This window comes from Panthera leo, chromosome B3 (assembly GCF_018350215.1).
Source record: "Panthera leo isolate Ple1 chromosome B3, P.leo_Ple1_pat1.1, whole genome shotgun sequence".
In the NCBI taxonomy this organism is placed as follows: domain Eukaryota; kingdom Metazoa; phylum Chordata; class Mammalia; order Carnivora; family Felidae; genus Panthera; species Panthera leo.
In genome coordinates this window covers 135,963,949-135,990,492 of record NC_056684.1, presented here as the reverse complement: position 1 = coordinate 135,990,492, position 26,544 = coordinate 135,963,949, and the positions used below count along the sequence as shown (strand labels likewise).

Here is a 26,544-nt window from a genome sequence, read left to right as displayed (position 1 = left end):
CAGCTGTGGCTCCCTGTTCTGCTCCCCTTTGCATCAAGGTTCCACCAACGAGCTGTGCGTAATTGCTGTTCTCTCTTAAATGGCCCCACTCAGACTTCCTCCACCGGTCCCCCAACGCCGCCTCTGCATGGGCAATGGTGGCCGCCATGTTGCTCTGTCCAGCAGTTGGCTCTCAGTCCTGTCGCATTTGCCCATCTGTCAGCTGCAGTGGACACAGCTGACCGCCCCCTCCTCCTCCTCCATGTTCTTCCCTGACCTGGCTGCAGGACTCCCCATCACCTTGGGGCCCCCCCAACCCCGCCCATCCTTGCTGGCCTCTCTTCCCAGCCTCCTCTGTCCTTGGCCTCTACATGGAGGTGCCCCGGGGTTCAAGTCTGAGCCTCTTCTCTGCTCCGTCTGTGCTCCCGCACTTGATGATCTCAGGGCGGGGTGCTGACAGCTCCCAGGTTTGTGCCTCCAGCTGAGGCTTGGTTCTGAACTCAGAATCTGCTGCTTGCTCGCCGTCTCTCTTGGGGTGTGATGGGATTGTCAGTCCTCAGTCCCGATCTGCACACCCAGCAGGCCTGCCCTGCCTTGGCCTTCCCCATCGTTGATGAGAGCTCCATCCTTCCACCTGCTCAGAGTCACCTTTAATTCTTCTCTGACTCTGACACACACACACCCACATTTCCATGCACTCGACCTTCCGGAAGTATCCAGAATCCACCCTTTCTCCCCGCCTCCGCTGCTGACCCTGATCTGAGCCATCATCCTCTCTGTCTTGGGCTACTGGCAATGACCTCGCGGCTTCCCACACTGTGCCGCCCTACCGCGTGCATGCGTGTGTCCACTCTAAGCAGAGTGATCGAGCCGACATGCACATCAGACCTGACCGCCCCCCCTCCACACCCACAACTGGCACCTCGTTTCTCGGTGTAAAAGCCCAAACCCTTCTCGTCTCCTCCGTCCTTCCCTGGCCTGCTTCATCCCAGCCACACGGGCCTCCTTGCTGGTCTTCAGACATGCCAAGCCCCCGCTGACCTCAGGGCCTTTGCTTCGGCTCTTCCCCCAGGCAGCTGCGTGATGAACCCCCCTTATCAAGTCCCAGTCTCTGCTCACGTGTTGCCCCTTGAAGCCACACGGCTGTCCTAGTTCACACAGCAACCCACCCACCCTGCACCCCAGCACCCTCAGCCCCCCAAAGCCACTGTGTTTAGGGGTAAAGAAGCACATGGCAGTGTCCAAGAGAACAAGAGGCCTTTCTCTTCCCGTCCTTCTCCCTTAACAGCAAGGAGACAGTTCAGGAAGCTCCTGCAGACTTTTCCTCTCGTGTCTTCGGCCAGATCTGATGATGTGCGCACCTCTGAAGCAGTTAGGGGCAGGAGGGCTGGAATGACTGAGCCCGGCTCACAGCATGGAAAACACACCTCTGGGCTGGACACGCCTCCCCGGAGCCTGAGCCCTGTGGAGCGTGGGGGACGTAGAGGAACCTCCGGCCTGGGGGTGGGGGCGGGGGGGGAATTGGGAAGACTGTACCGTACCCAAAGCCTGAACCAGATTCTGGTGAAGAAAGGGGGGAGGCCCCCCGACCCCCTTCAATCGGAGGTGCACATGCTCGCTGTTTTCATTGGGAACAACTCCAGAGGAGACTTTTTTCTCCAGAAATGGGGGTTTATTTCAGAGGTTTGCATAGGGTGCCAAGGTCCGATCTTGTATTTGTGGCTGTAAAGTCCGGCCAACACACTCTGGCACCTTCAGGGCGGGAGATGAGCGGCCCCACACCCAAGCTGGCCTGCATGGGAGGGTGGACGCCCCTGGCACAGGCCTCCCCGTGGATGCCCTGTGCCCATGAATGGATATGGCAGCGGGCTGAGTCGGCCCCTTGTGTTCCGGAGACAATGGGCTCTGTGTGGGGGCGGGGGGTGGGGGAGGAGGCCGCCCCATACCCCTTCCTTCCACGGCAGGGCTGGGGACACTGAGGCAGAGGCAGGGAAAGGGCTTTCAGCCACGAAGGAGCTTCTGAGAACCCGTGTCCTTCGTGGGCCCCGGGGGCAGGACCTAAGGCAGGGCTGAGGTGTGGGGACAGGTCTGCCCCTCCGTTCCTCCCCTCCTCTGAGCTCAGCACCCTCCTTTGTCCACATGAAATGGATTCTGCTGCCACATGAATGTTTCAGCAAAGCTCCTGGACCCCTCACCGTCCTCACGAGCCCCATAAACCAGCGGTGCTTTACGTGAGTATGCTGAGGCAGGGGCAGAGAGTGGACAGCTCAGAAACGCTCTCCAGAGCTTCCCGGTATGTGTATGTTCCCAGACGGCTGCACAGTGTCCTCAAGTTCCTTCCTGTGGGCGAGAGGGCGTGGAACAGAAGGGACAGAAAGGGCCCCCCCCCCCCCAGCTGTGCCAGGAGGCTGTCCGTTGGAGCGGGGCTGTGTGAGCGAGGCCCGGGCCAGCGTCCGACCACTTCCCCACGGTAGTGGCTGCACGTGTCCTCTGGTTGGGAAGCAAGTTCACGGACATCAGCCCCTCCGAGGAAGCGGGTCACAGCTCAGGGGACCCTTGACAAGCCTGTGCTCAGCGGTTGTGACCCACTGATGGGCTGATACCACGGCTGCCAGCACCAGGCAGCGGAAGGCACCGCGGGCCCCGTCTCCTCCCCGACCGCAACCCAGGCCAGGTCGGGAGGCTGACATTTGAGCGCCGAGGGGTCAGTCAGGAAACTGCAGAGGCCCAGTGCGTGCCCATGGTGTCACCAGCTGTAGCTGGCACTCAGGCCGTACTCAAGAGACAAGGAGCCATGAGGGCGCGTGGCTGGACGCCCCAGGTGGCCACATTCGGGGTCAAGAGATCGAGCCGCGGATAAATCCTTAGACTCCATCTCACCATAGGTAAAGTGTCAAAACGGAGGACGTGGCTATAACTCCCTTCTTCTGGGAACCGTTGGAAAATATCTTGCAAAACTGAATTGTTGCCACGCTGCTTGCTGTCCCCTTGATTCATTCACGCCCCGCTCGGTACCCTCCGGTCCCTCAGGCATCTTCTGCGTACAGCCGGCCAGGAGACAGAAGCGGCGGGTTCCCCTTGGCACGTATGCGTTGAGTTGGCCTTGAGTGCCGGCCAAGGCACATCTGGGTTCACATCTTGATGGCTCCGCTGGCTGTGTGGCCTCGGTCTCCCCACTCCCCAAGGGGGGTATCAGTGGGCTCTGCCCTGTCGTCACTGATAGTGTACCTTGGGATCGGTGCTCAGCTGTACCCTCGGGAACCCTGCCTCCGCTGTCTCATCTGATGCTCACAAGAACCCGCAAGCAACGCAGGGAAGGCACTGGTCCCCAAGAGCATCTCCTCTGTCCTGCTCACTCCCCGAACTCTCAGCTCCGTCTCCCCCACTTACCCAGTTGTCTGGGCCCTGCTGGCTTCTCCCTTCCGGTCCGCTCTTTGCAGACTCTCGGGCAGCCAGCGGGGGCAGCCACAACTCCCTTCTTTGTTTCTTGTTCTTCAGAGATCGCTGCCTTCTGTTGCCTTGATGTCCACTATTTTGAAAGCCATCGCTGTATGTATTGGTATATTTTTGAGATGTTTGTGGGGTCTGTGTAGGGGTGGGGGGCAGATCTGGCCCCGTTACTGTGTCTTGCTAGAAAGCAGAGGTCCCGAATGTAAGTTCTTAACGATGCATCTCTTGACTGAAACGCCGGCGGCTCCTTTGATAAAGCAAAGCGTAGCCTGGGTGGTTCTCCACTGTGCTCTCTAGTTGCCACTTTTATTATCTTTACAGGCGTCAGGAGTGGTTAATATATACAGCAGACAGAGCCTTACTGAGTCCCAGGAGAGAGGGTATTTCGACCCCGGAGAGGTCATGACAGCTGCCGCCTTTCTGTCAGTGTTGGCAGAGTCTTGGCCACGAGCAAGGGGGCGTGTCAGAGGGGGCGGAGCTCCACAGCCTCAGGTCCTGCCTCAGCCTCCCGGGTCTGATCACCTGCCTCTCAGGGACGTGGCCCTCCCCCTTAATCCTTAGCACCAAATGGCCTCCTCTCCTCAGCCACCGATCACCCTCACCTTGTGCACATTAGCAAATCTACGTGTCTGGTCCCCTCTTGGAGCCTGCTGGCGGCTTGAGTGAGGCGACCAGGTCTCAGCCAGCTCTGTAGTGATCCATGGGCGGCTCATACCAGACCTGGTAAGGGCACAGTTTCTACTGAATCCATCTTTGTGCTCCCAGCTCCTAGCATGATGCCAGGCACAGAGGGTTGATAGCAGATGGTTGGTGGATGAACGAACGAACGAACGAACGAACGAACGAATGAGCACCTTCATGATGCTATCTTCTCAAATATGCACCATCAGCCTGCTCGCGTGGTAAGCTGATCACATCTGCAAAGAAGTGCTGGCCACACCAATGGGAAGGACGTTTAGGCAGGAGCAGACCTGGACTGCAGCCCAGAGCCTGGTGTCCCGACCCTGGCCCCTGGGAAAGCTGCTTCTTGATCCCGAGGGTCAGTATTTCTCCCTTTGCTGAAACGATCCAGCTCTGAGAGTCCCTGATCCTTTCTAATGCAAAAAGAATGACTGGGGCAGGGATAAATAAGGATGCATTCTTTGAACACAAGAGCCGTTTTCTTGGCAAAATCCAAGATGTATGCTTTGGACTGGATTCACAAAATACCTCCCTCTTTTTCATATCTGTTAGCTTTTTGCCTTGAGTAGTTTCCCCGCATGCCCTGCTGAAGGATATGGGGGGCCCTCCCCATAAGGACCCTCTCGAGTCTCCCTGTTTTCTGTATCAACCGTGTTTGAAAAACATAAGCAAGAAGGAAATCCCCACCTCATTACCAACGAATGTGAGGAACATCAAAAGAGGTGCTCTGAAATTAACTCTCAAATTCCAAATGAGGTTTGGAATCAACTCTTCTGTTTCCAGTGGATGGATTTTCTCAGCAAAGGCCCTGGTGGCATTTTTGGAGGGACAATCCTACCTTGTAGGAATTTCCAGGTCATTGTTGTTAACCTCTCTAGCTCTTTGGCTCAGTTACCGTGGCAATCATCGTCAGCCTCCCTCCCCATATTTCCAAGTGCCCTCTGGAGGGGGGCTGCCCCCAGCTGAGAACACATTCTGAGGATGTGTGCCCCAGCCACCTGTGGGCCATTGGTGGGCAGGTGTGAGCGTCCCCTTGGGCTGTAGGCACGGCCCTTGGGACTTGCCCGGAGGTGTTAACAGCCTGAAGTAGAATTGGCAGAAACCAAAATTGCTTCTCTTTGCATTGATAACAAGGAGGCAAGCCCTTTGGGGTTGGGACTCAGTGTATCTGGTTGCATTTCTGAGTGTCCTGCAGTGACCATGTAGGGAAGACCCGGCCTTGATCTGTGCTAAGTCACCCTGGGGAAGACTCAGGGACACCCCAAAATGAGGAACTGAGTGGGGGGAAGGATTTTGTGTTTGGTACCTCACCAAAAAAGAAAAGCACCAAAGGGATTCATCATGGGAAAATGAGAATTCCATTGGAGTTCCTTTCCCTTATCTTAGAGTTTATTCCTATGTTGAGTTCCATATTGTATATCTTTTCAGTGTTGGGGTTTCTAAAGGCCTGATCTCACCCTGGCTGAGGGCAGCCGTGTGACTCAGTGACATCCTGGTCCCGGGCATTTCTCAGGTAGCATTTCTGAACCTGCTTGGTTGTGTGATGATCTGAGCCCCACCTCTGGGGACCTTGCAATTTGTTAAAGGGGCTTTAGCACCTGCTCCCTGTGAAGCACATAACGGCTTTCTGCATCTCCCCACCCAGCGGCAGCAATGCCACAATCTGATAACAGTTCAGGAACCTGTAACCCCTCCTCGCTTGTTCCTCTCTCCTGGTTCAAGAGTAAAAGCACTTTGGAAAACGAGTGGCAGCTCCTTATAAAGTTACTCGCATGCACCATAGGACCCAGCGAGCCCACTCCCAGGTATTTATCCAAGGAAAACCTGAAAACATGTCTATACCATATATGCAAGTGATGACGGCAACTTTATTTTTCCAGCCCAAACCTGGAAAGAGCCTAGGAGTCCACAGCAGGTGAACAGATAAACAGATTGTGGTTTATTCCTGTAGCAGACTATCCCTCAGCCATCAAAGAGAAGGAACTACTGAAATTTGCAACAACGTGGATGAATCTCAAAAAAATTTGCTAAATAAAGGGAGCAAAAACACACACACACAGACACACACACACACACACACACACTGCAGGATCCATTTTGTGACTTTCAAGAACAAGCAAATCTAATCTATGATTTTAGAAAGCAGAATAGTGGTCGGGGCACCTGGGTGGCTTAGTCGGTTAAGCGTCCGACTTCGGCTCAGGTCATGATCTCACGGTCCATGAGTTTGAGCCCCGCATCGGGCTCTGTGCTGACAGCTCAGAGCCTGGAGCCTGTTTCCGATTCTGTGTCTCCCTCTCTCTCTCTCTCTGCCCCTCCCCCACTCACACTCTGTCTCTCTCTCTCTCTCTCTCTCTTTCAAAAATAAAGATTAAAAAAAAATTTAGAAAGCAGAATAGTGGTTGCCTGCAGGGCAGGGATTGACTAGAAGGAGGCACAGGGAAACTTTCTGGAGTGATGGGAAAATTCTGCGTCACAATAGAGGTGTGGCTTACGCTGGCTAACTCATTTGTCAAAGCCAATCAGACCACACGCATCAGATGGGTAAGAGTCACCGTACGTAAATTACACCTTGATGATTATGACATCAGTAATAATGGTGATGATGGTGACAAAGCCATCCATGGTATCCTTTGGGAAGTCATTCACTTTATTCCCCATGTAGTGTTGCACCCCTGAAGGTATCTGTTATTAAGTAGACACAGATCTAGGGCAGTGTCTTGATTCCCTTTACATTTAGTCACAGGTCTTGAAGACCTGCCCAAAGCTAATAGTGTCCGTATATCTGTCCATCCATATGTCCCGCCCTCCCACCCTCACCAGCCCCCCTCTTTCCCTCCCTCTCTCCCTCTCCCTTCTCTTTTGCAATTTGGGGCACTTCTTTCCAATCGTCTCTGAACCTGTCAGAGCCTCCAGGATGAGGCTGTGTGATGTCTCTGCTTTCCTCAGAAGAGCGAACCAGCTTTGCTGTGAGCCTCGTCTACACCAGTGCTGCGGTCCGCCGCACACAGCTGGTGCCAAGAGGGACAGGATCACCCCCAAGGACCCCATGGATTGAGTAACGACAGAGGGGCCCCATGGCAGCCAGAGTCAGATGCTTTGTCAGTGACAGACTTTTCCAAATTTTGGCTGCCCGTGCAGATTGAGACAGCTGTAGGCGCTCACCTCATGGGCCAAATCCAAGAGGGGAGACAGCCTGCCTCTGAGAAGAAATCAGCTTACCAAACTGACATCGACGGGCCTCCTCCCGCCATGTGCCCTGTGAGCCCTGCTCCCCACCCCCACCCTCAGAGCAAGCGGATTTAATGCCTCAACTGAGAGAATGAGATGCTCTGTTATTTTTCATGGGAAATTAAACCTGACCCTGCCGTCAGTTAGCTCATGCCAGGGGAGGATGGATGGCCCGGGGCTCAGCGCTTAACCCCTGCTCGGAGCACCCGCCTGGCGGGGGGCCAGCCATGATGTCACCTGCCGCCGGGGTGGGGGCAGGGACGCCAGGACAGGTCATTCTGGTGAATGAAGGATGGTGAGGCCACCGTGGTGTCACCACCCCCGTCCACCTGTGACACGGCCGGCACCCGCTCATCCAGAGGACACTCAGCCTGTGCCTGTGTTTTTCAGCCCCCAACTCTACCTCGTGCCCCGCCGAGGAAAGCTGGTGGTCAGGGCTGGTGATCGTCATCGCGGTATGCTGTGCCTCCCTGGTGTTTCTCACTGTGCTTGTCATCATTTGCTACAAAGCCATCAAAAGGTGAGTGTTTACCCAGCTCTGAGCCCCAAGGGGGCGCCACCTGGGCCCGGGGCTGCTCGGCCCAGCCCCATCATGCTTTTTTTTAAACTATAAGAATTGTCAAGCATTTAATAAGCAGAATATATGATGAATGCCCATCTTCCTTCAGCAAACACTGAATGAGCGCCCCTTGTCAGGCCCAGTGTAGCACGTGTGTGTGTGCATGTGTGTGTGTGTGTGTGTGTGCGTGTGCGTGTGTGTGTGTGCATGTGTGTGCGTGTGTGTGCATGTAGTGACCCTATCTGGAAGTCACAGGCCCTGCCGTTGGGAGCTCACTCAGGACGCCTAGGAGTAGAGTTTGGAAATGATCCTTGCAGGGTGGCTGAGGGAAGCGCCATGCAGCTTTGGAGCAGGAACTGGGTTTTGGAGTCAGATCGAAATTCAGATACCAGTTCAAACGGTGTGACCAGGAAGAAATCACTTTAACTTCTTTGGCCCTCAGTTTCCCTATTTGTAAAATGGGGGGACAGCGCGCCAACCTAATACTGTTGTGAGGAATGGTGACGTGCTTCTGTAAACAGTACGCACGACACGTTTACTCTGCAGTGTGAGGCATATAGTAAGTGCTCACCGAGTACTGCCCCAGCGTCCCTTGTCCCGGTAATTCCAGACAGAGGAAGAAGGATGACAGAGGAGCCATGCTTCTCTGGGGGGAAGAGAGAGGTTGAGATGCCTCAGAGAAGGTTTTCAGTGAATGTGACACCGAAGCTGGGTTTTGGAGGATGAAGAGGAGTGTTCCCGGGGAGTCGTAAATGATCCAAACAGCAAACTCTCTTTCAGTAATACTCGCTGTCATTTCTGTGACTACCAACTCACTTTGCCCTTCCCAAGTGATTACCAGTCACCATCCCCTTGTCAAATTGGGGTCCTGCCACAGAGTGTGGCTATCGTTGGGTCCGAGGAGTATTGAGGGTCCTAAGTATGGTAGAATAGGCCATTCTGTGGATGGTACCCCCTGGAGATACAGCACAGCAGCTCCAGCTATAGCCTCCAGGCTCCAAACAAAATGCAACCCCCAGCCCCCAAGGACCTTGGGGGAAGATAGAGTTTAAAAGACAAACAAAAATGTTGCAAAATGCCCAAGTGTCCTAGGCATTGTGCATAGATTTCTTTTCTTTTTTTAAGTTTTAAAATTTATTTTGAGGGGCGCCTGGGTGGCTCAGTCGGTTAAGCGTCCGACTTCAGCTCAGGTCACGATCTCGCGGTCCGTGAGTTTGACCCCCGCGTCAGGCTCTGGGCTGATGGTTCAGAGCCTGGAGCCTGCTTCCGATTCTGTGTCTCCCTCTCTCTCTGCTCCTCCCCCGTTCATGCTCTGTCTCTCTCTGTCTCAAAAATAAATAAACATTAAAAAAAAATTTTTAAAAAAATTTATTTTGAGAGACAGAGACTGTGAGCGGGGGAGGGGCAGAGAGCGAGGGAGAGAGAGAGAGAATTCCAATCAGGCTCCAAACTGTCAGCACAGAGCCTAATGTGGGGCTCGAACCCATGAAATTATGAGATCAAGACCGGAGCCAAAACCAAGAGTCGGACCCTTAACCCACTGAGCCACCCAGGTGCCCCATAGATTTTTTAAAAAGGTTTTGGAAATTCCCAAAGGCCCAAAGTTAGGGGATCTATATTAAGAACAATTGTAAAACCTGAAATATTTCACCATAGCCTTTTAATCCGTTGTTCTATGTGATTTGCTTTAATAATTGAAAAGCAGAAAGAGTAAAATATCAAGTTCAAAGTCTTAAAACGAATGCACGGTCGGGCACGGAGGGTGAAGGGCTGTTTTCAGGCAACAGCCTGCATGCGTCCCAGTGGCCTGGTGGGAGAGGCAGGACAGGGGGCCGGGTCCAGGTCCAGGAAGTCCACGTGGACAGGCCAAGCCCCGGGGATCTGCCTCCCAGCCAGGAGCGCCTTCTGCTCCCTGCTCTCATGTTGTGAGGTCACGTCCAAAGCGATGACCAATCACAAAGAGTAGCTGTCATCCAGTGTCTCTTCCACAGCCGGGGGGGCTCATGGCCTCACCAGCATTCCCTCAGTTCGTCCTTGCCACACCTTTTTCCAATCTGCTGCGTTTTATAGGCGAGGAAACTGAGATTCAAAGGGGTAAAGGGAGCTGCCCCGGATGGCATAACCGGGGAGCAATGGACTCAGAATTGGAACCCAGAACCACAGGACTCCAAAGCCCAGCCCTGACCATGGCTCCTATACTGTATATATATATACTATACTCCTATACTATATATATATATATATATATATATATATATATATATATATATATATATATATATGTATGTATATATACACACACATATATACATGTATATACGTGTATACACGTATATACATGTATATACGTATATACATGTATATATACGTATATATGTGTGTATGTATATATATATGTGTGTGTGTGTGTATACACACACACACACACACACACACACACATACACACACTATTGCAAGTATTGAGCTAAGAACACACCTCAGTATTCCTGTCTGCCTTTCCTCGAGGGTGCCGGGTACCTGGGGGGTGCCTGCTTCTTTGTGGACAGAAGGACAGATGGAGAGAAAGGCCCTGCAATTCAGGGGGAGGCCCAGGCGTTGGGAGACTCCCAGGGGCCACAGCCAGTCCAATTCCCAAGCGTTTCATGGGCGTCTACTGTGTGCCAGGCTCTGTGGGGACAGAGACAGGTGAGATCCAGGTTGTGCCGATGGGCTGCTCACCTGACCACAAGGCGGCGGGGTCAGATATGTGCAAGAAGCCGTTACAAGGCAGGTGGCGAGGAGGCTGCTGGGTGTTTGCGAGGACGAGCACGCCATCCACCAGTAGACTGCCTGGGGGTGGGCACTAGTCCCCTGGAGGACGCCCCTCCTCCGCTGCCCCAAACCTCTTCTCAAAAAACATGCTGTCTGCTCCAACGTCAGGAGGGCAAGAGGGCAGGCATCAGGAGAACTAACTGACATTAAGAGCTGACTGTGGCAGTGTCGGCAGCTGTGGCGTGCTAGGCTTTGTTTCAGTGGAGCTAGGGGTCTCCCAGGAAGGCGTGTGGGGGCGCCTCCTCACCTCCCCTCAGAGCAGCCTGAGGGGGCCTCGTGTCTGCCCTCTGTCCCCTTCCACAGGCTCTGAGTTCTTGGGAACAGCTAAGATCTGTTCTTAGCTGAATACTTTCATACTCAATACTGTGCCTGGAGAGACACAGAACTCAAGCCACATGGCTCAGGGTATCCCTTCCGGGTGTGTGGGCGGGGCTCCTTCCAGGGGTTGTAGGCGGGGATTCCTCCAAGGTGTGGGCCGGGCTCCCCTCCAGGATGTGGGCGGGTCTCCCCTCCAGGGGCGTAGGCTGGGCTTCCCTCCAGGAGTATCTGCTGGGCTCCTTTCCAGGGAATGTGGGCAGGGCTCCCTTCCAGGAGTGTGGGCGGGGCTCCCTTCCAGGAGTGTGGGCGGGGCTTCTTTCCAGGGCATGTGGGCGGGGCTCCCTTCCAGGTGTGTGGGTGGGGCTCCTTCGTGGGTGTGGTGGGTTCAGGGAGCCAATGGTGCTGGTGAAGCACTCCAGGACTAGTAGCAGTGGGGGTGGTCAGCACCCCTGGGACCAGGACAAGGGGAGGAAATTGTGCCACAGGAACTAGGGAACTGGAGAGCCCAAGACTCAAAAGAGGGGCCGCTTACCAGGATCTGTGCTTGGAACAGCTGGAGATGAGCCCCAAAACAGGAAAGGAAGAGGAGAAACACCCCAGATTTTCTCCACACTCCCTGGTCTCCTGAGCAGTGCCTCTCATTAGCCAAACCCAAGGAACAGGAGAGGCCAGGACCAGCACTGGTAGGCATCAGCCCCCAGGGCACAGAGCAGGGAGAGAGGAGGGAATGGGTGAGTGGGGGCAGTAAAGACACCAGCACAGTCCCTGTCCCCTGTGCATCCGCACCATGATCTGCATCCATCCTCTTCTGGGCAAGCCCTGGGACTTGGGGTGAAGACCCAGCCCTCTGCCCCTCCAGACCTCATAATCCATAAAGGGCATCTGGCACACAAGGATGGATAGTCAGTGACAGGAGGGGGCTCCGTTCACAGTCAAGTGGAGACAGAAATAGAGGCCAGCACTTCCAGAACTGGCCTGGAAGGACTCCGTGGGAGAGGCTTAATCCTTTGGGGGAGGGAGAAGGAGGCAGCCCATGTTACAGCCATGGAGGAGAGCAAATGGCCCCCACTGCTGACCGAGCTGACCTCTGCCGGGGGCTGTAAGAGATAGCATCGTGCAAGCCAGCTGTCTGTCTGCATTTTTCTCCAGAGTCAATGGAGGATTTCTTGCTCACGGCCAATTCCTTTTGGTTAATAATTCATTGGAAACATGCCTTTTCTCTCAGGAAACAAAAGCATTTCATGTCACTGTAAAACCATTAAAAGGAAAAACCAGTGATAAACCCGGCTCTTTTTTTAACTCTCACAGCCCGGAGTCCCTAGGGGAGGATTTCTGAGAGATCTCTGTGAATGGCCCAACACAGCCTTTGGGAGTCACATTGCTGGGAGGATGCTTCTAGAATCAGCTGGGGTAGGAAGGTGGTTCTGGAGATGCCAGCTTGGCTTGGCATCTGGGGTGCAGGCCGCAGGGTCCACAGGCCTCTGCAGGGATGGGAGGAGACAGGAGCAGGTGCAGAAGCAGCACCCTGAGGTGCCCCCACTGGGCGCGACCTTGGGGGGAAGTGGGAGGTCTAATCAGCACTTCCTACACATAGACTTAGTGAATCAGACTTCGTCCTGTGACTCAACAGACGCACCTGAGGTCCCAACTCTGTGCTGGGTGAAATGGTGCTCGAGAGTGGGGTCTCCCAGGAGAGGAGCCCGAGGAGGGGCATCTCACCCAGACCTGGGGCCCTGAGAGGTTTCTTGGAAGTGTGTGGGGGGGGGGGGGGACTGGTGTTAACCAGACCAAGATGCTGAGAAGGGGAGTTGCTCACGGTGAGACCAGCACATGCAGTGCCCTCCAGGTCCCCTGCCAGTGACCCCAAACTCTGCGGGTCCCCAGCATGGGAGCCCACACAGCTTGCATTTCGGTGGCCTCACTGCCGTGAGCTGGCTTCTTTATTCATAGCTGCAGGATGATTGAACCCCAGACCCCTTGGGTGGTCTGTACACTTGTGCCCCCCCCCCCCAGGCCTCCTCCCCACCACCCCGCCCTGGGCCTGGCATACACATGACATCAGACAACCTGGGGTTGTTAAAAGAACCTGGGACTGGGAGTCCAGACCTCTGAGCCCCATTCCCAGCCTCAGCACAGCTCAGTGAGGTCGCTGTCTTCCCTGGGCCTGTCTCCCTTACCTGTAAAATGAGGGTCCTCTAAGTCTCTGTCCAGCTCCTGAGCCTTTGTTTCCATCCCTAGATGACAAAGAGGATTGCCCCGAGGGCATTCCACGTCTCAGAGGTATGAATGCTGATGGAAATGCTTGCCAAGGGCTAGGCCAGGCGTCAGGGCCATGCGTGCTTGGCACAGGGGCTCCCGTCGTGGGGTGGGCGCTTCAGGCGCAGTCCCTGCCCTCAATGCACACACCTCCTCCTGTGGGGAGGAGAGGGTATTGATCAGACCACCCTTGGAAGGACCACGTATTACAATCAGAGAAGAGTATCTGAAGGGAAGAGAGGAGTATGTGAGGGAAGAGAGGAGTATCTGAAGGGACTACCAAGGGGCGCCCGGGTGGCTCAGTTGGTTAAGCATGAGACTTCGGCTCAGGTCATGATCTCACGGCTCGTGAGCTTGAGCCCCGAGTCTGGCTCTATGCTGACAGCCCGGAGCCTGGAGCCTGCTTTGGAGTCTGTGTCTCCGTCTCTCTCTCTCTGGTCTCCCCTGCTCACGCTCAGTCTCTCTCTCTCAAAAATTAAAATTAAAATAATAATGATGATAATAAATGAAGGGACTACAAAGTGAAATAATGCTGTAAGGAGAAATAACAGAAGAAGCTGTCGGCCTAGGGTGGGGTAGGAACCTCAAACGAGCAGTGATCAGTGAGAGTCATCTAGACAAAGCTCCAGGGCACAACGTGCCCACTGCCCAGGTAGGAGGGCCAGGCCTCAGACCCCGGCCAGGCCAGGGCGAGGGAGGTCACAGGCCTGTGGACTCTTAAGAGTGACGCCACCCTCCTAGAGTGGCATTTGCAGCTTCTCTGGCAGCCACACCCTTCCTGCAGGGAACACCGTGTGTGGCAGATAGATGATGCCCACGCTGTCCAAGCCCCTCGCCTGGAGCCACCCCCGTACCCCAGGCACACGCAGAGCACCTTTCCTCCTGGGGCCATCCGTGGCGCGGGTCCTTCACCTTCCGCCGCCGATTTGCCATTAAGCCGCTAGACAGCCGTTTCCTTCTAATTTACAAGGTATTGGCTGAAAGACCGATCAAGGGACTGCAGAACAGTTTGGCTCATCCTGCAGACCATTAGTCGCAGACAACTAGGGCGCACACTGCTCGCTGGGAGTGAGCTCAGGCGCGCGTGGGCCGGAGTGAGCCTGAGCACACACGTTATTGTGGGACTCTGGTGCTCCTCGGCTTGGTCCACAAATATTGACTGAGTACCTACTATGTGTTGAGGACTCGACTAGGCTCCAGGGATGTAGAGGTCTACACCATGAGTCCAAGCCCCCTCACCAGTGGAGGAAATGGATTGAATACACACACACACCTACAAGTTAATACCTGAGGTGCTTTTAATGAGTGCTGTGAAGGAGGGGAGAAGCCTGAGAGTAATGGAGAGAGAGAGAAGGGGGTGGGAGACGGGTTGCTCCCCTAGCTCTGAGTCAGGAGCACTGTGCCCGCTTCCCGATGGGGCTTTATGGTTAGGAAGTACCGTTAGGAGGGCGCCTGGGTGGCTCAGTTGGTTAAGCATCCGACTTCGGCTCAGGTTCGTGGGTTCGACACCCATGTCGGGCTCTGTGCTGACAGCTCGGAGCCTGGAGCCTGCTTCGATTCTGTGTCTCCCTCTCTCTCTGCCCCTCCCCTGCTCATGCTGTCTGTCTGTCTCTCTCAAAAGTGAATGAGCATTAAAAAAAAATTTGTTTAATGTCAAATGTGCCACAAGTCTGTTAAAAACAGCAGTCCCTGACTGCCCCCCCTGTTTTCTCCTCAAGTCACATTCTTGAGAGGCAACCATTTCTGGGTGTCAGTTCTTCTGGTATTTTCTCTCCATATTCTTCTTCCTCCTCCTCCTCCTCTTCTTCTTCTTCTTCTTCTTCTTCTTCTTCTTCTTCTTCTTCTTCTTCTTCTTCCTCCTCTTCTTCTTCTTCTTCTTCTTCTGTTTGTTTATTTATTAAGAGGAAGAGAGAGCAGGGGAGGGGCAGAGAAAGGGAGGGAGAGAGAGAGAATCCCAAGCAGGCTCCACCCTGTAGGGCAGAGCCCTATGTGGGGCTCAACCCCATGAACCATGAGGTCATGACCTGAGCCAAAATCAAGAGTCAGATGCTTAACTGGCTGAGCCACCCAGGCGCCGCCGTCCCCATATTCTAAGTGATAGTATATACCGCTGTGAGAATTCTTGTTCAGTTTCACACACTATCTGTTGACTTTCCAGTCTGGAAGATGCAAGTCTCAGCCTCCTAACACAGCACCCACAGACGTACAAAACACTGCCCCTCTCCCCGTCCCCTGCCTACAGGTGTCTCCCCGGGGGGCGATCGGTGACAAGTGTCTGCCTTAGCACGATACACGTATTGTCTGCCACTGACTCATTTCTTGTACTCTGATGTGTTTGCTGCCTTGGAGTGAGAGCGCCTCCTCTCAGTGTGGGCTAATACATCAGGTGATCTGTCCCTCTGTTCCATGTTGGCCTGGAGGCTCTGTCCTCTCCAGGAGGATGGTAGCTCCCTGGGAACTTGGCTACACTCAGTTCTCTCCCTCTCCCATCCTCCGTTTCTCTCTCCAGCCTGACGCCACGGTGGAATTTTTTCAGGACCTTTCCTGAATCATAGACTCCACAGCAAATCAGCCAGTGAAATTAATTTTCTTTTTAACATTGACATTCTCTTTGGAGCTCGGGGGGGCTGCCGAGAAGGGTTGGTTCTTACGGAACGTGTGGCAAGCAGAGCAGGCCTGGTGGCCTGGGGCTGTGGCCTGCCACCGAGGAATGAGTTTCCTGTGGTGTCTGAGCCAGAGTGAGCCTCCAAGGTCGGGAGGAAACTGAGGCCTGGCTGGGGAAGAGAGCCGCTCAGGTCGCAGACGTTTCTAGCCCCTCCTCTCTGACGGCTGAGCCCCTCCTGCTCCTCACTCAGGCCCCGGCTCTAAAACCACCTCCTCTAACCAGCATCCTGGCCGGGCCTAGACCCTTCTTTCCTGCCCAAGCCCCGGAGTTGTAGCTCTCCTTGATTCATGTTTCTGCTTTCTGCTCTAGGTAGGTTAACAGTGGTGTCTTCTTTTAAATGTTTTGTTTCTTTTAATTTTGAGAGAGAAAGAGTGTGAGCAGGGGAGGGGCAGAGAGAGAGAGGGAGTCACAGAATCCAAAGAGGCTCCAGGCTCTGAGCTGTCAGCATGGAGCCCGACGCAGGGCTCAAACTCACAGACCGAGAGATCATGACTTGAGCCGAAGTCAGACCCTTAACCGACTGAGCCACCCAGGTGCCCCATAATGTTTGTGTTTACACGTGCATGTGCTCCCGCGTGTGTGAGGGGCTGTGTGCACACACATGCCCACCCTTGCACACGCGTCAGAGGTGGAAAGTGGTCACGTCTTCCTCATCCCTGTCCCCAGTGCACCTGGCACGTAGTAACTATTCCATGACTTTCTACGGCTTGAATGGAGGCTTGTTTACATAGACTTGCCAGATTCTACCTTTCAAATGAGCAAACTCTATTTAGAATTTCAGTAAACTCAGTTCTGTTTTGTTTTTTTCTCTCTCTCTGGGTAAGTGGAGGAGGATCTGCTTTAGAGTACATAACACGCGCCCGATTTTAAGTGCCAGGCCCCTCCCCTTCACCAGTTTGGGTGACCCTCTGCCAGCTGTGCTCCCCTTCCTCTGACCCTCGTGTCTTGAGCCCCTCGCTGTACTCAAGCTGGAGTACATGTGCAGTGATTCAGCAGCCCCCTCCCCACGTCCAGGGTGGCCCAGCCTCCCCCCCCCCCCTCCCTGGGCATAACACTCTCAGAGGAGCCCCCTCCCCTTCCTCCCCAGCACACACACCACCAGCCCAGCCCTCTCCCCCTGGCTTCTGCCGACCTGCAGAATCAAGGGCAGGGCTGGGCAGGAGGAAGACAAGGGCTGGGCAGGAGGAAGACAGGAGTGGGACGTCTTTTTTTTTTTTTTTTTAATGTTTGTTTATTTTTGAGAGAGACAGAGACAGAATGCGAGTGGGTTAGAGGCAGAGAGGGAGGGAGACACAGAAGCAGAAGCAGGCTCCAGGCTCCGAGCTGTCAGCACAGAGCCCGACGCGGGGCTGAACTCACCAGCTGTGAGATCATGACCTGAGCCGAAGTCGGACGCTCAACTGACTGAGCCACCCGGGCGCCCCAGGAGTGGGACGTCTTCATCCGGCCTTATCTCGCATGAACTTCTGGGAGCGAGATATTCACCTTGAGTGCACTTTGGATTCCTGGGGTCTCGAGACTGGGGCTACCTCGTGCGCCAAAACCTCTTGGGCCATGTAGGGCCCAGTGCCAATGATTGGGCACTTGAGACCCAGCCATTCCCGTCTGTCACTTCTCCCTGCTGCCCCCGTATGTTCTTGTAGCAACACCACCCCCAGGGGCCAAATCCAGCCTCTTCGGCTGGGAATCAAGAGCAGCACGTCTGGCTATACCATGAGTCAAGCCAAAGCCAGTGCGCTCCGAGGAGGGACCGCCTTTGGCCGAGTGCTAAGCATGGGATACGTGACCTTTGCTGCTCCGAGACTACCCGACCTCCTTCGGGACCTCGGCTGGATTCAGGGAGCTGGTGCTTGTGCTTTGTTGCAGGCCCGAGACTCAGTCTTCTCACTCCGGGGCCACTGCCATCCTCCAGGTGGTCCAGGGCTCGCTGTTCCCCACTGGTGGGGTCAACACACAGGCTTCTTCTGAGTCCCCTATGCCGCAGTATCTCATTATTATCACCTCCACAACCCTTCCTCCAAAAGGATTGGGCCCAGAAAGGGTGGAGGCAATATGTGTCCCCACCTGCCTTGGGCTGAGACGTTTATTTGGGCTCATTTGTTACCACCCCCCCCCCCACGCCCCCAGAAGGGACCCACCTGCTGTGGTGGGTGATGAAATCCTGTCCTGGCGGGAGGAGGTGGGCAGCAGGGATGAGCTGCTTTTTGTAGCGGGGACCACATAGCGCTACAGGCCAGTCATTGACAGAAAGGCAGGCAGATTGTGGGCGCTCTCGGTGCCAGTGGGTAGGTCCCTGCTTCTCGGGGGCCCTTTTGTCACCAGGAAGCTGTATCCCTCTCTGAACTCCTCTCTCTAGACATGCTCGTTGGAGGTCGCGAGGCAGGGTGAGGGTATAGACCGGGATCCCTGGCGTAAGGAGTCCTCCAGTGGCTCCCCACGGCATGCAGAATGAGATCCAGATGCCTCACCCTGCTGGCTGGGTCCCAGGGGTGAGCCGAAGCCTGGGAGACTCACAGACGCCAGCCTTCGACTTGCTCAGCCGGAGGTGGCTGAACGAGGAAGCCCTAGGGAGATGGTCAAACAGCGGGGCCAGCTGGAGCGTGAGGGTGCCGATGGGCTGCGTCCCTGACTCCCCTTCACCCGGGTGGTGGGGAAAAGTGTGCTGGGCTGGAAAGGAGGCCGCTGCTTCTCCTGGCCGACGACTCCCTTGGTGGCTCGGAAGGGCTCTTTTTGGCTTCTTCACCCAGGTTTGGAGAAGTCTGCAGGCCACAAAGGCATCTCATCGTGGAAGGGGGTGTGTGTTTGTGAAGGGGTATGTATGGACGTGCGTGTGTGTGTGTGTGTGTGTGTGTACGTGTATGGGTGTGGTGTGTGTGTATATGGGTGGGGTGGGCTGTGTTTGCATATGGGTGTGTTTGTGTGTGTGTGTTTCGGGGACGATGCCTTCGGAAGGAGGGAGTCTGAAACTGCTACACTTGACTGAGAGCAGCCCCTTCCGCGGGGTGCGTGAGACCAGAAGCGAGCCAGGCAGCCCTCCCTTCTTAGGTTGGGACCTGTCATAACATTGTCAGCAGGGTCCAAGAGGGGCAGCTGGGTCCCGGCCTTTCCTGTCCTGGCCCTTCCCGCCCGGCCCGGCGTGCGGGCGGAGGCGGCTCCTGCGGAGGCCATGGCTCGTGGCCCGAGCCCCCCGGAACTGTCAGCACAGCGCCCCGTGTAAAGAAGTGCCTGCTGCTTGCCAGGATGGGGGCGAGGGGGGAAGGAGTCTCGGGGTGGAGAGCCCACCCTCCGACAGGCAGGAATCCCGGACATGGCCAAGGAAATCTCACCTCCCTTTCTCTTGGTTTTAGGAACCAGGCCTTGTAGGGAGTCGTCCGTGGCCATCTCTTCCCACACCAGGGTGCACATGCCTTACTTTGGTTTAGCGGGACCAGCCCTGGCTGGCTCACAGCGCTGCAGAGCCATGCTGGGTCCCGGCGAGCCTCTCTGGCCTTTCCTGAGCCCCACGGGCATCCATTAGGTAGGAAGTCTGTGCAGACTGGAGAGCGCTGGCCGTTGCCGGCCAACAGGACAGCTCCCCGCTGACACCTTTCCAACAGCAGTGCTGAGAGCTAACAAACACTTATGGAGCACTTGCTGTATGCCAGATGCTCATCTAAGTGCTTGACCTGCATTAACGTATCTAATCCTCCCAACAGGCCTATGAAATGGACACCATTATTGTGCCCATTTTATAGACCAGGAAACTGAGGCACAGAGAGGTTAAGTGGCTTGCCCAAGGTCACATGGCTGGAAGTGGTGGGGCCTGGGTTCACCGAGGCATGACATCTCAGCACTCGGGCAGCGTCACCCTGTAGTGCCCTTTAGTGGAAGGATGGTGGGGGGAGGGGGGAGGTAGAGCCATCTCCTGTTGTAGGTAAAACTCCAGATTCCACTGGGCTCCTGTGACTCCCAGACAGGCTTTGGGAGGGGGCTGGGGCAGCAGTCCAGGGAGTAGAGCGGTTGGGGGCTTAGCTCTAGTAGAGGAGGGGAGCAGACCGAACCCACTTCTCAGGAGAACTTTTGGGACACTAACCCCTCCCCTTGCCATGCCCAGGCTCCTGGAATGTTCCTGTAGGGGCGCTGGGCCAGCCACCGGGTGCTACTTTGCTGGGTGGAGCCCCTATCCAGACGCCCTTTGTCCTGGGACAAAGCTGGTCTTTGGTGGGAAGCTGGCTGGGGCCATTGAGAAGGCCCTGGGGCTGTCTCCTGGCCTTGTCCTCAGTGTCCCTCTGGCCAGGCTTGCTTCCTGCCAGGCCCTCTGGGCCAACATTTCCCTCCAAGGCCCCAGGAACGCAAAGGGGTGTCCTAGCCAGCAGCCTGGCTTTAAGAAATGTCACCTCTTCTCCTGGCAGAAGTCCTGCAGATTTCCTACCCTCACCCTGAAAAGGTGGGAACTCTGTGCCCTCCATGCTTTGCCCATTTCCATGGGAGTTCCAGACGCATCTCTCCATTATCCACTCCTGAAGGCCCTTCATTCAGCCTCATCTCCCCCGACCTGGACCCATTCCAGTTGATTTTTCAGACTAGCCCAAGATTGAATATTTATTAGGGAGAAAAGCCGTGAAGCGGTGTGGGTTTGGGCTCAGAGATTTTTGCCTGTTAATATTTTCTGGAATCCCGATCCTGATGTCCCTCTCCCCCATCCTCATATATTGATGATGAATGTAGGAATCTCACTTAACTCCATCGGTGGCCTCATGGCGAGAGCAACACAGGATCTCACTGTAAGAAAATATACCCTCCACCCGAGTTTCCGGGCCATGCACGCCCAGAGTCAGAAATGACGCCCACCCAGCAGAGTCAGAGCCACTTGAAGCCCCTGGGAAGGAGTGGGCACAGGGGAGACATGAAGGAGACTGAGGGAGAAAAGGCCCAGGGGCAGAGGTTGGCTCAGAAACCATACTTCCACAAGCCCATCACAAACAAGGACACTCGTCTGACCCCTACACACCTGGGGGTTCCAGAAAGTGTCTGTAGCATCTAAATTAAGCGGGGCTCTTGGGATATGCTGGGTTAAAGCAAAATGAGACAGGCTTCTTGGAGGACTCTCGAGAACTTTTGGAACTCTCCAGGAGGAGGGAGGTGGGAGGCCTTTCCAAGCTGATGGGACCATAGAGCCTGTTTGCGGAGATAATGCCCTGCTGGGAATGCTGACTTAAGGGAAAGATGTCTGGACCAGGATATGGCGGAAGCAGATGGCGGTCCAGGCCGCAGCACCAACCAGCTGGGAGCCCATGGGCAAGTCACAGCTATCCCTAAGCCTCAGTTTCCCCACGTAATGGATCTCTTAACCCCAGGCCTAGCTTCTTCAGGGGACCATTGTGAGAGGGGCCAGAAACATCTGTAGCTGAGAGTGCTTTGTCCAAAGCGTAATGCGCCACGGGAGGAAGTGCTGGTTTGCATCTCACACTTCTAGAAGCCACCGTGGCTGAGCCTGACACCCAGAGTCCGTGAACTTGGGTTTCTCTCTGTGGTTTGTGAGCTAGTTTCTGCAGCAAAAAAAAAAAGGGAAGGGAAGTTACTAGATTTGATCTCAGGGTGTTGTCTCTGAGCGGGCCTAATAATCCCACCCATGAAACTACCGATAACCACCTTGGAGACCCTGCCTCCCCTAAACTAATTCACCTCAGACTTTATTCCATAGGCAGCAGACTAGGCTCCAAGTACCAGTCCTCAGGCTGGGTTCCTAGAGGCTCCGGGGACGTTGGAGAAGGCAGAAGCAATCAATCACCAGGTTTTCAGAGATGGCCTTAGACATTCAACAGAGACAATACACAGCAAAGGCCAGGTCAGGCTCAGCCCCAGCGTTCCTGGGGACAGAGGTGACTGAGCTACGGCCCCACGGGCCTCAGATTCACCCGAGAGACAGCAGTATTGTGATATGGGACTGGGCTCCACAGCATGTGTGGCCTAGATCCAGAGGCTGTCGCCAGGGGCCTGGAGGCCTCCTGAACCAGCCAGGAGAGGAGGTCAGATTGGAGCCAGGCCAGAAAGTAGTGCTGGGAATTCAGAACCTCTGCGAGTGAGCAAGAGCCTTCTCAGAGCCTCCCACCCAGCCTTCCTGAGCCTTGTATGTATGGGAGAAATGGCTCTTGGGGTCAAATAGCCTCTGGAATGGTCTTCAAGTGGCCTGACATTAAGTGCTTGAGAACCACTAGTATGCACTTAGTTCGGACACTCGCCATTACATCACCGCTGCCATTGACACAACCATAACCATCAGCATCACCACCGCCATTACCATAACCGCCGCCGTTGACACAACCATAACCACCACCACCGTCACTTCCACCGCCAACTCCACCACCATTTCCACCCCCATTACTCTTCCCACCGCCCCAAGCCACCATGGCCACCACCAGGCGTCACCGTCACCGCCATCCTCTTTGTCACCTTTTCCATGTACCTCTGACCGCACAGAGGCAAGGCTGCAAAATCCAACCTCTGGCGCCTCAACTCTGCACCCCCAGGTATTCCTCTTCACAACCGCTTGCTCATAATCAGAGATCAACCAAAGCCTGACTGTACGTCTTACACAGGTTCTCCGCTCTTATTTGTCCCAAACAGTCCCAATTCATTATTAACAGCTCTTGTCCCCGCTTCATGATTAACAGCTCTCCTCTCTCACTCTCAATTGTGTCCTGGTGTGTACGACACACTGTGTGGTCCCCCTCATTAAGACCACCTCCAGCTCCTGATTGGCCCCCACAAGGACCAGCGGCCCAAGGATACTAACCCAGAACAGAGTCTGGTGGCCTGCCTGGAAGGACATGATGCACCTACCCCTGCCATTGGTCATTAACGGGTGTCCCTGCCTCCCCTCCCAGGAAACCACTGAGAAAAGAGGAGAATGGCACCAGTGTTGCTGAGTATCCCATGACCTCCTCGCAGAGCAACAAAGGGGTGGACGTGAACAGCGCTGTGGTGTGAGTCTGCAGACCCCGGACTCGCCGGCCAGAGGGGCACATTGGTGGCATTAGTGGACACGGGAAAGCAGGAGGACACGAGCTGACTCTGGGCTTGTCCAGGATTTCCCAGGGAGAAACCATCCCGTTCCCAGCCTGCCCCTGGTCAGCTCTCGGGCCAGCTCACCTGCGTGCGGCAGCCGGGGCCGCACCGCCACACCCACTCTTCACGTCTCTTCTCCATCTTGGACTTGATTTACTGTCTCCCAACTGCGCTCTGACAAAGGCAGGGAGTCTGTCTGTCTGCTGGGGTAGGGGGGCATCCTACCTTAGCCAAGAGAAAGGTGGTCCAGTAGTCACTTGCCTGCCAGAAAACCTCTCCTCCTCCCCGGGAAGACTGCTCTCCATTCACCATGCGTCCCAGCAGAAGCCATCAGCACAGCCATGAGATGTCCCCTTCCAAAGGTGCTTCCCACACATGTCTGTCACCCCATCGGCGACTTGTCTTTAGTCTTCAGGGCCTGCCTCCTTTCTTCCTGTTCCCTCCCACACCCCCGGCGCCTGGCTCTTGACTTCTGACCCCTGCCACGGTGGGCTGTGAGCCCAGCCTGTAAGGTCCCCTCCTGACTGAGCAGACAGAGGGGCTCTTTTACACCCAGAGCTAGTGTCTGACCTTCCAGAGGCAAAACAAGTCACTGAACGCCACGCCAAGGACCCGGGAAGGACAGAGCCCCCTCTACCCACTCGCAGACTCATTTCCACCCCTGATCCTCGCAGGAACTGATGCCTCCATGTGAGCCACACCCTGCCTTCATCCGGAGAGGCCACCACTCATGCCAAGCCCAGCACTTTGGGTTAGGCTGACCCGGCCTGGCGCTGGGTCTCCCCGATGACCCCCTAAGGCCCTTCCCAGGTACTCAGACCCTCTCCGGAGAGTCCCCAGCCTCTCTTCATCCGGAAGGAGGTGGTGTTCTCCCAGCGGCCCCCTTCGAATGTCTTGTGTTCTAAAAATGCTGAACCGTCCAGAGGGGTTGGTGGATGAAGGGAAGGAAGGGGAGGGAGGGAGGGAGAGGACCCTCCGGGCCTGGTGATCTTGGTCCCCCGGCCTGTTTCCCAGGTGGCCACCCGACCTGTGGGCACATCACTAGGCCCGTGGGGACAGAGGCCTGTGGTCTGGCATCGCCCGGATTGGGAGAACACTCCTGACCCCGTGGTTCCCTCACCTCCCATACACTTGCTCAGAAGGAAGTGGACACATTTAACGGTTCCGCTCTCTCTGTGTAGGAACTGAGCTAGGTGGACTCCGTCCACTTTCCAGACCACCAGTGTGGTTCTCTGAAGGGTATTTGGGCCACAGTGAGACTTTGCCATCCAGGTAAGCCTGACAAGACAGCAAACAAATCCCCGTTTGGGCTGAACCTTGGAAATCCACCTTGGGTTGGGAATCCCTTTGCCCATGGAGCTGTGTTCCATTGTGCTTCGGAGAGCAGAGGGGAGAAGGTGAGTTTGCTGTGACCCTCACCCGGGTCCTCCCCGCAGGTCAGCAGGAACAGGCTGAGGACAGGCCCAGGCCCATACCCTCCCAGAAAGGGCTCTGTTCTTCCTTTGGGTTTTCCTTCTGTGTGAGGGCCTGTGTTTGGTTTGGATTTGCGTTCCGCTTTCCCTGCCTACCTTGGCATGGCACGGTGCCACCAGTGGCCTTTGTCACTGCCTCGAGCTGGTGATAAAGGGCCAGGGGATGTGGGTCTGCAGCAAGGCTCTTTCCCTTACTGCCTGTAGCCTGCCATCGAGTCCCCTGCGTGTTCCCTGAACAGACACTCGGGCGGGACCCCAGCTCTATGCACACGGCACCTTGGGCTCAGAAGTGATGGGAAGACACCTTCGGTCAGAGGGGAAGGCCCTGACTAAGGGGTCATGACGTGATGGGCATCCAGCCTGGGGAGACCTCAAGGGAGGCAGGGCACAGCCCAGCTTTGCACAACCCCACAACTCCCACCTTCCCTCACCCTGGCTGAAGCCTAGGAGGTTTTACAGTTGGCCTAACCCTCCAGCCGCAGGCAGGGTTTCCCAACTGTGCACCCTTGGCATCCACCTCGCTCTAGGGACACGGCCAGGGCTCCACGAAAAGCTAACATTTGCGCATAAATTCCCCCCACATCGGGTTTGTAAAGTCTCCTCTCTCGGCTAGTGCAAACCAAGAGAAGAACCCAGTTTTTAAAAACGAAGTCACACGAGAATTCAACCCCACAAACCTAGAACTGGCCATTTGGATACCGTCCTGTGTGCCGCAAGGAGGCCTCACTGGATTTTTCGCTTAAGTGACAAGAAGCATCTGTAAAACCACACCAACCTGGTCTTTGAAATCGGAACTTTTGTTTAAGGAATGTATCTGCAGCCCCTAAACGCAGACCAATCTTCAGGCTAGCCCAGACTTTGAGGTCGAGAAATGCACATTTCTTGTCTGCATTTTCTCAAATGGATATTTTTTAACTGTCTCCTAGTTGAGCCCGACTTAGAATGGCATATAGGATCTCCCAGAGTTTTTAGGTGTTATTTAGGAGCTTCTAAAGCAAGTTTTGGAAGAAAGACTAATAGCTATAAAAATATAGACATATATATTATATATAGTTATATATATATATTTAAAGAGATATCTATATCTATATAAAATTACTGTACTCTCTGAATCTGTACACAGTCTGACTTAAACAGCCCAGGTAGTATGGGATATCTAATGCATGAATGTAAATATCCTGAGATCTGCCTTCCTCGCAATGTGCCGTGTGCATACGGGGAGAGGGCTCTTGTCTCTCGTTCTGTCTCAACGGACAAATGTACAAGTGGTGCCGTCTTGTCCACCAGCGAGCCACTAATGTGGATTTTGTGCTGAGACCACGCAGGGAGCAGGACCGGCAGCACTGGGGGGGCAGACTGGATGCTACTTATGAGGAAGAAAGTACCATGCCTTTTTTATTTTCAATAAAAATACACTTATACAGATGATTATCAGCTGTCTTTTGTGGCAGGGGCCTGGTCCTGGGCAATGGGGGGCATGGGAAGGAGAGAGTGGGCTGAGTGTGGGGTGTGACCCTTCTTTGAGGGCCCGGGGGGGACCTGCTTCATTTCCATATGGTTTCACCATAATACCCAAGACTGGCATTGATGGGGACTCTAAGGTCCCAACCTTGTCTCTCCTCCCCCGCACTCAGCCATCTTGATCCTTGACTCAGCTGAGAAGACCAACCCTCCCAGTGTGCCTGAGACTGGGAGGTTTCCCTAAAACATGGCACTTGCAGAAAAGTGCCTGGGTGGCTCAGTCAGTGAAGTGTCCCACTTCAGCTCGGGTCATGATCTCACGGTTCATGGGTTTGAGCCGTGCCATTGGGTTCTGTGCTGACAGCTCAGAGCCTGGAGCCTGCTTCAGATTCTGTGTCTCCCTCTCTCTCCCCTCCCCCATTTGTGCGCGCGCGCTCTCTCTCTCTCTCTCTCAAAAATAAATTTAAAAAAAGTTTAAAAATTTAAAAAGAAAAAAACCCAGAAGTAACTAGGAATTTTCTGTGTTGCTCCTTCCATCCCCACCCTACACCTCCTAATTTAAAAACAAATGTCCTCCCTTCCAGACTCTGACACAGGGATAACAACATTCCA

At 54.8% G+C, this 26,544-nt stretch overlaps 1 protein-coding gene across 1 annotated transcript in view; it reads left to right on the top strand.

Moving 5' to 3' along the window:
• Window positions 1–25,890, top strand: part of PRIMA1 (proline rich membrane anchor 1) — a 61,210-nt gene extending 35,320 nt beyond the window's left edge. The window contains exons 3-4 of the mRNA XM_042944174.1: window positions 7,732–7,861; window positions 22,819–25,890. Of these exons, the coding sequence (XP_042800108.1) occupies window positions 7,732–7,861; window positions 22,819–22,921 (233 nt within the window). The 3' untranslated portion in view covers window positions 22,922–25,890. The remainder of the gene's footprint in view (window positions 1–7,731; window positions 7,862–22,818) is intronic.
• The last annotated feature ends 654 nt before the right edge of the window (window positions 25,891–26,544 follow it).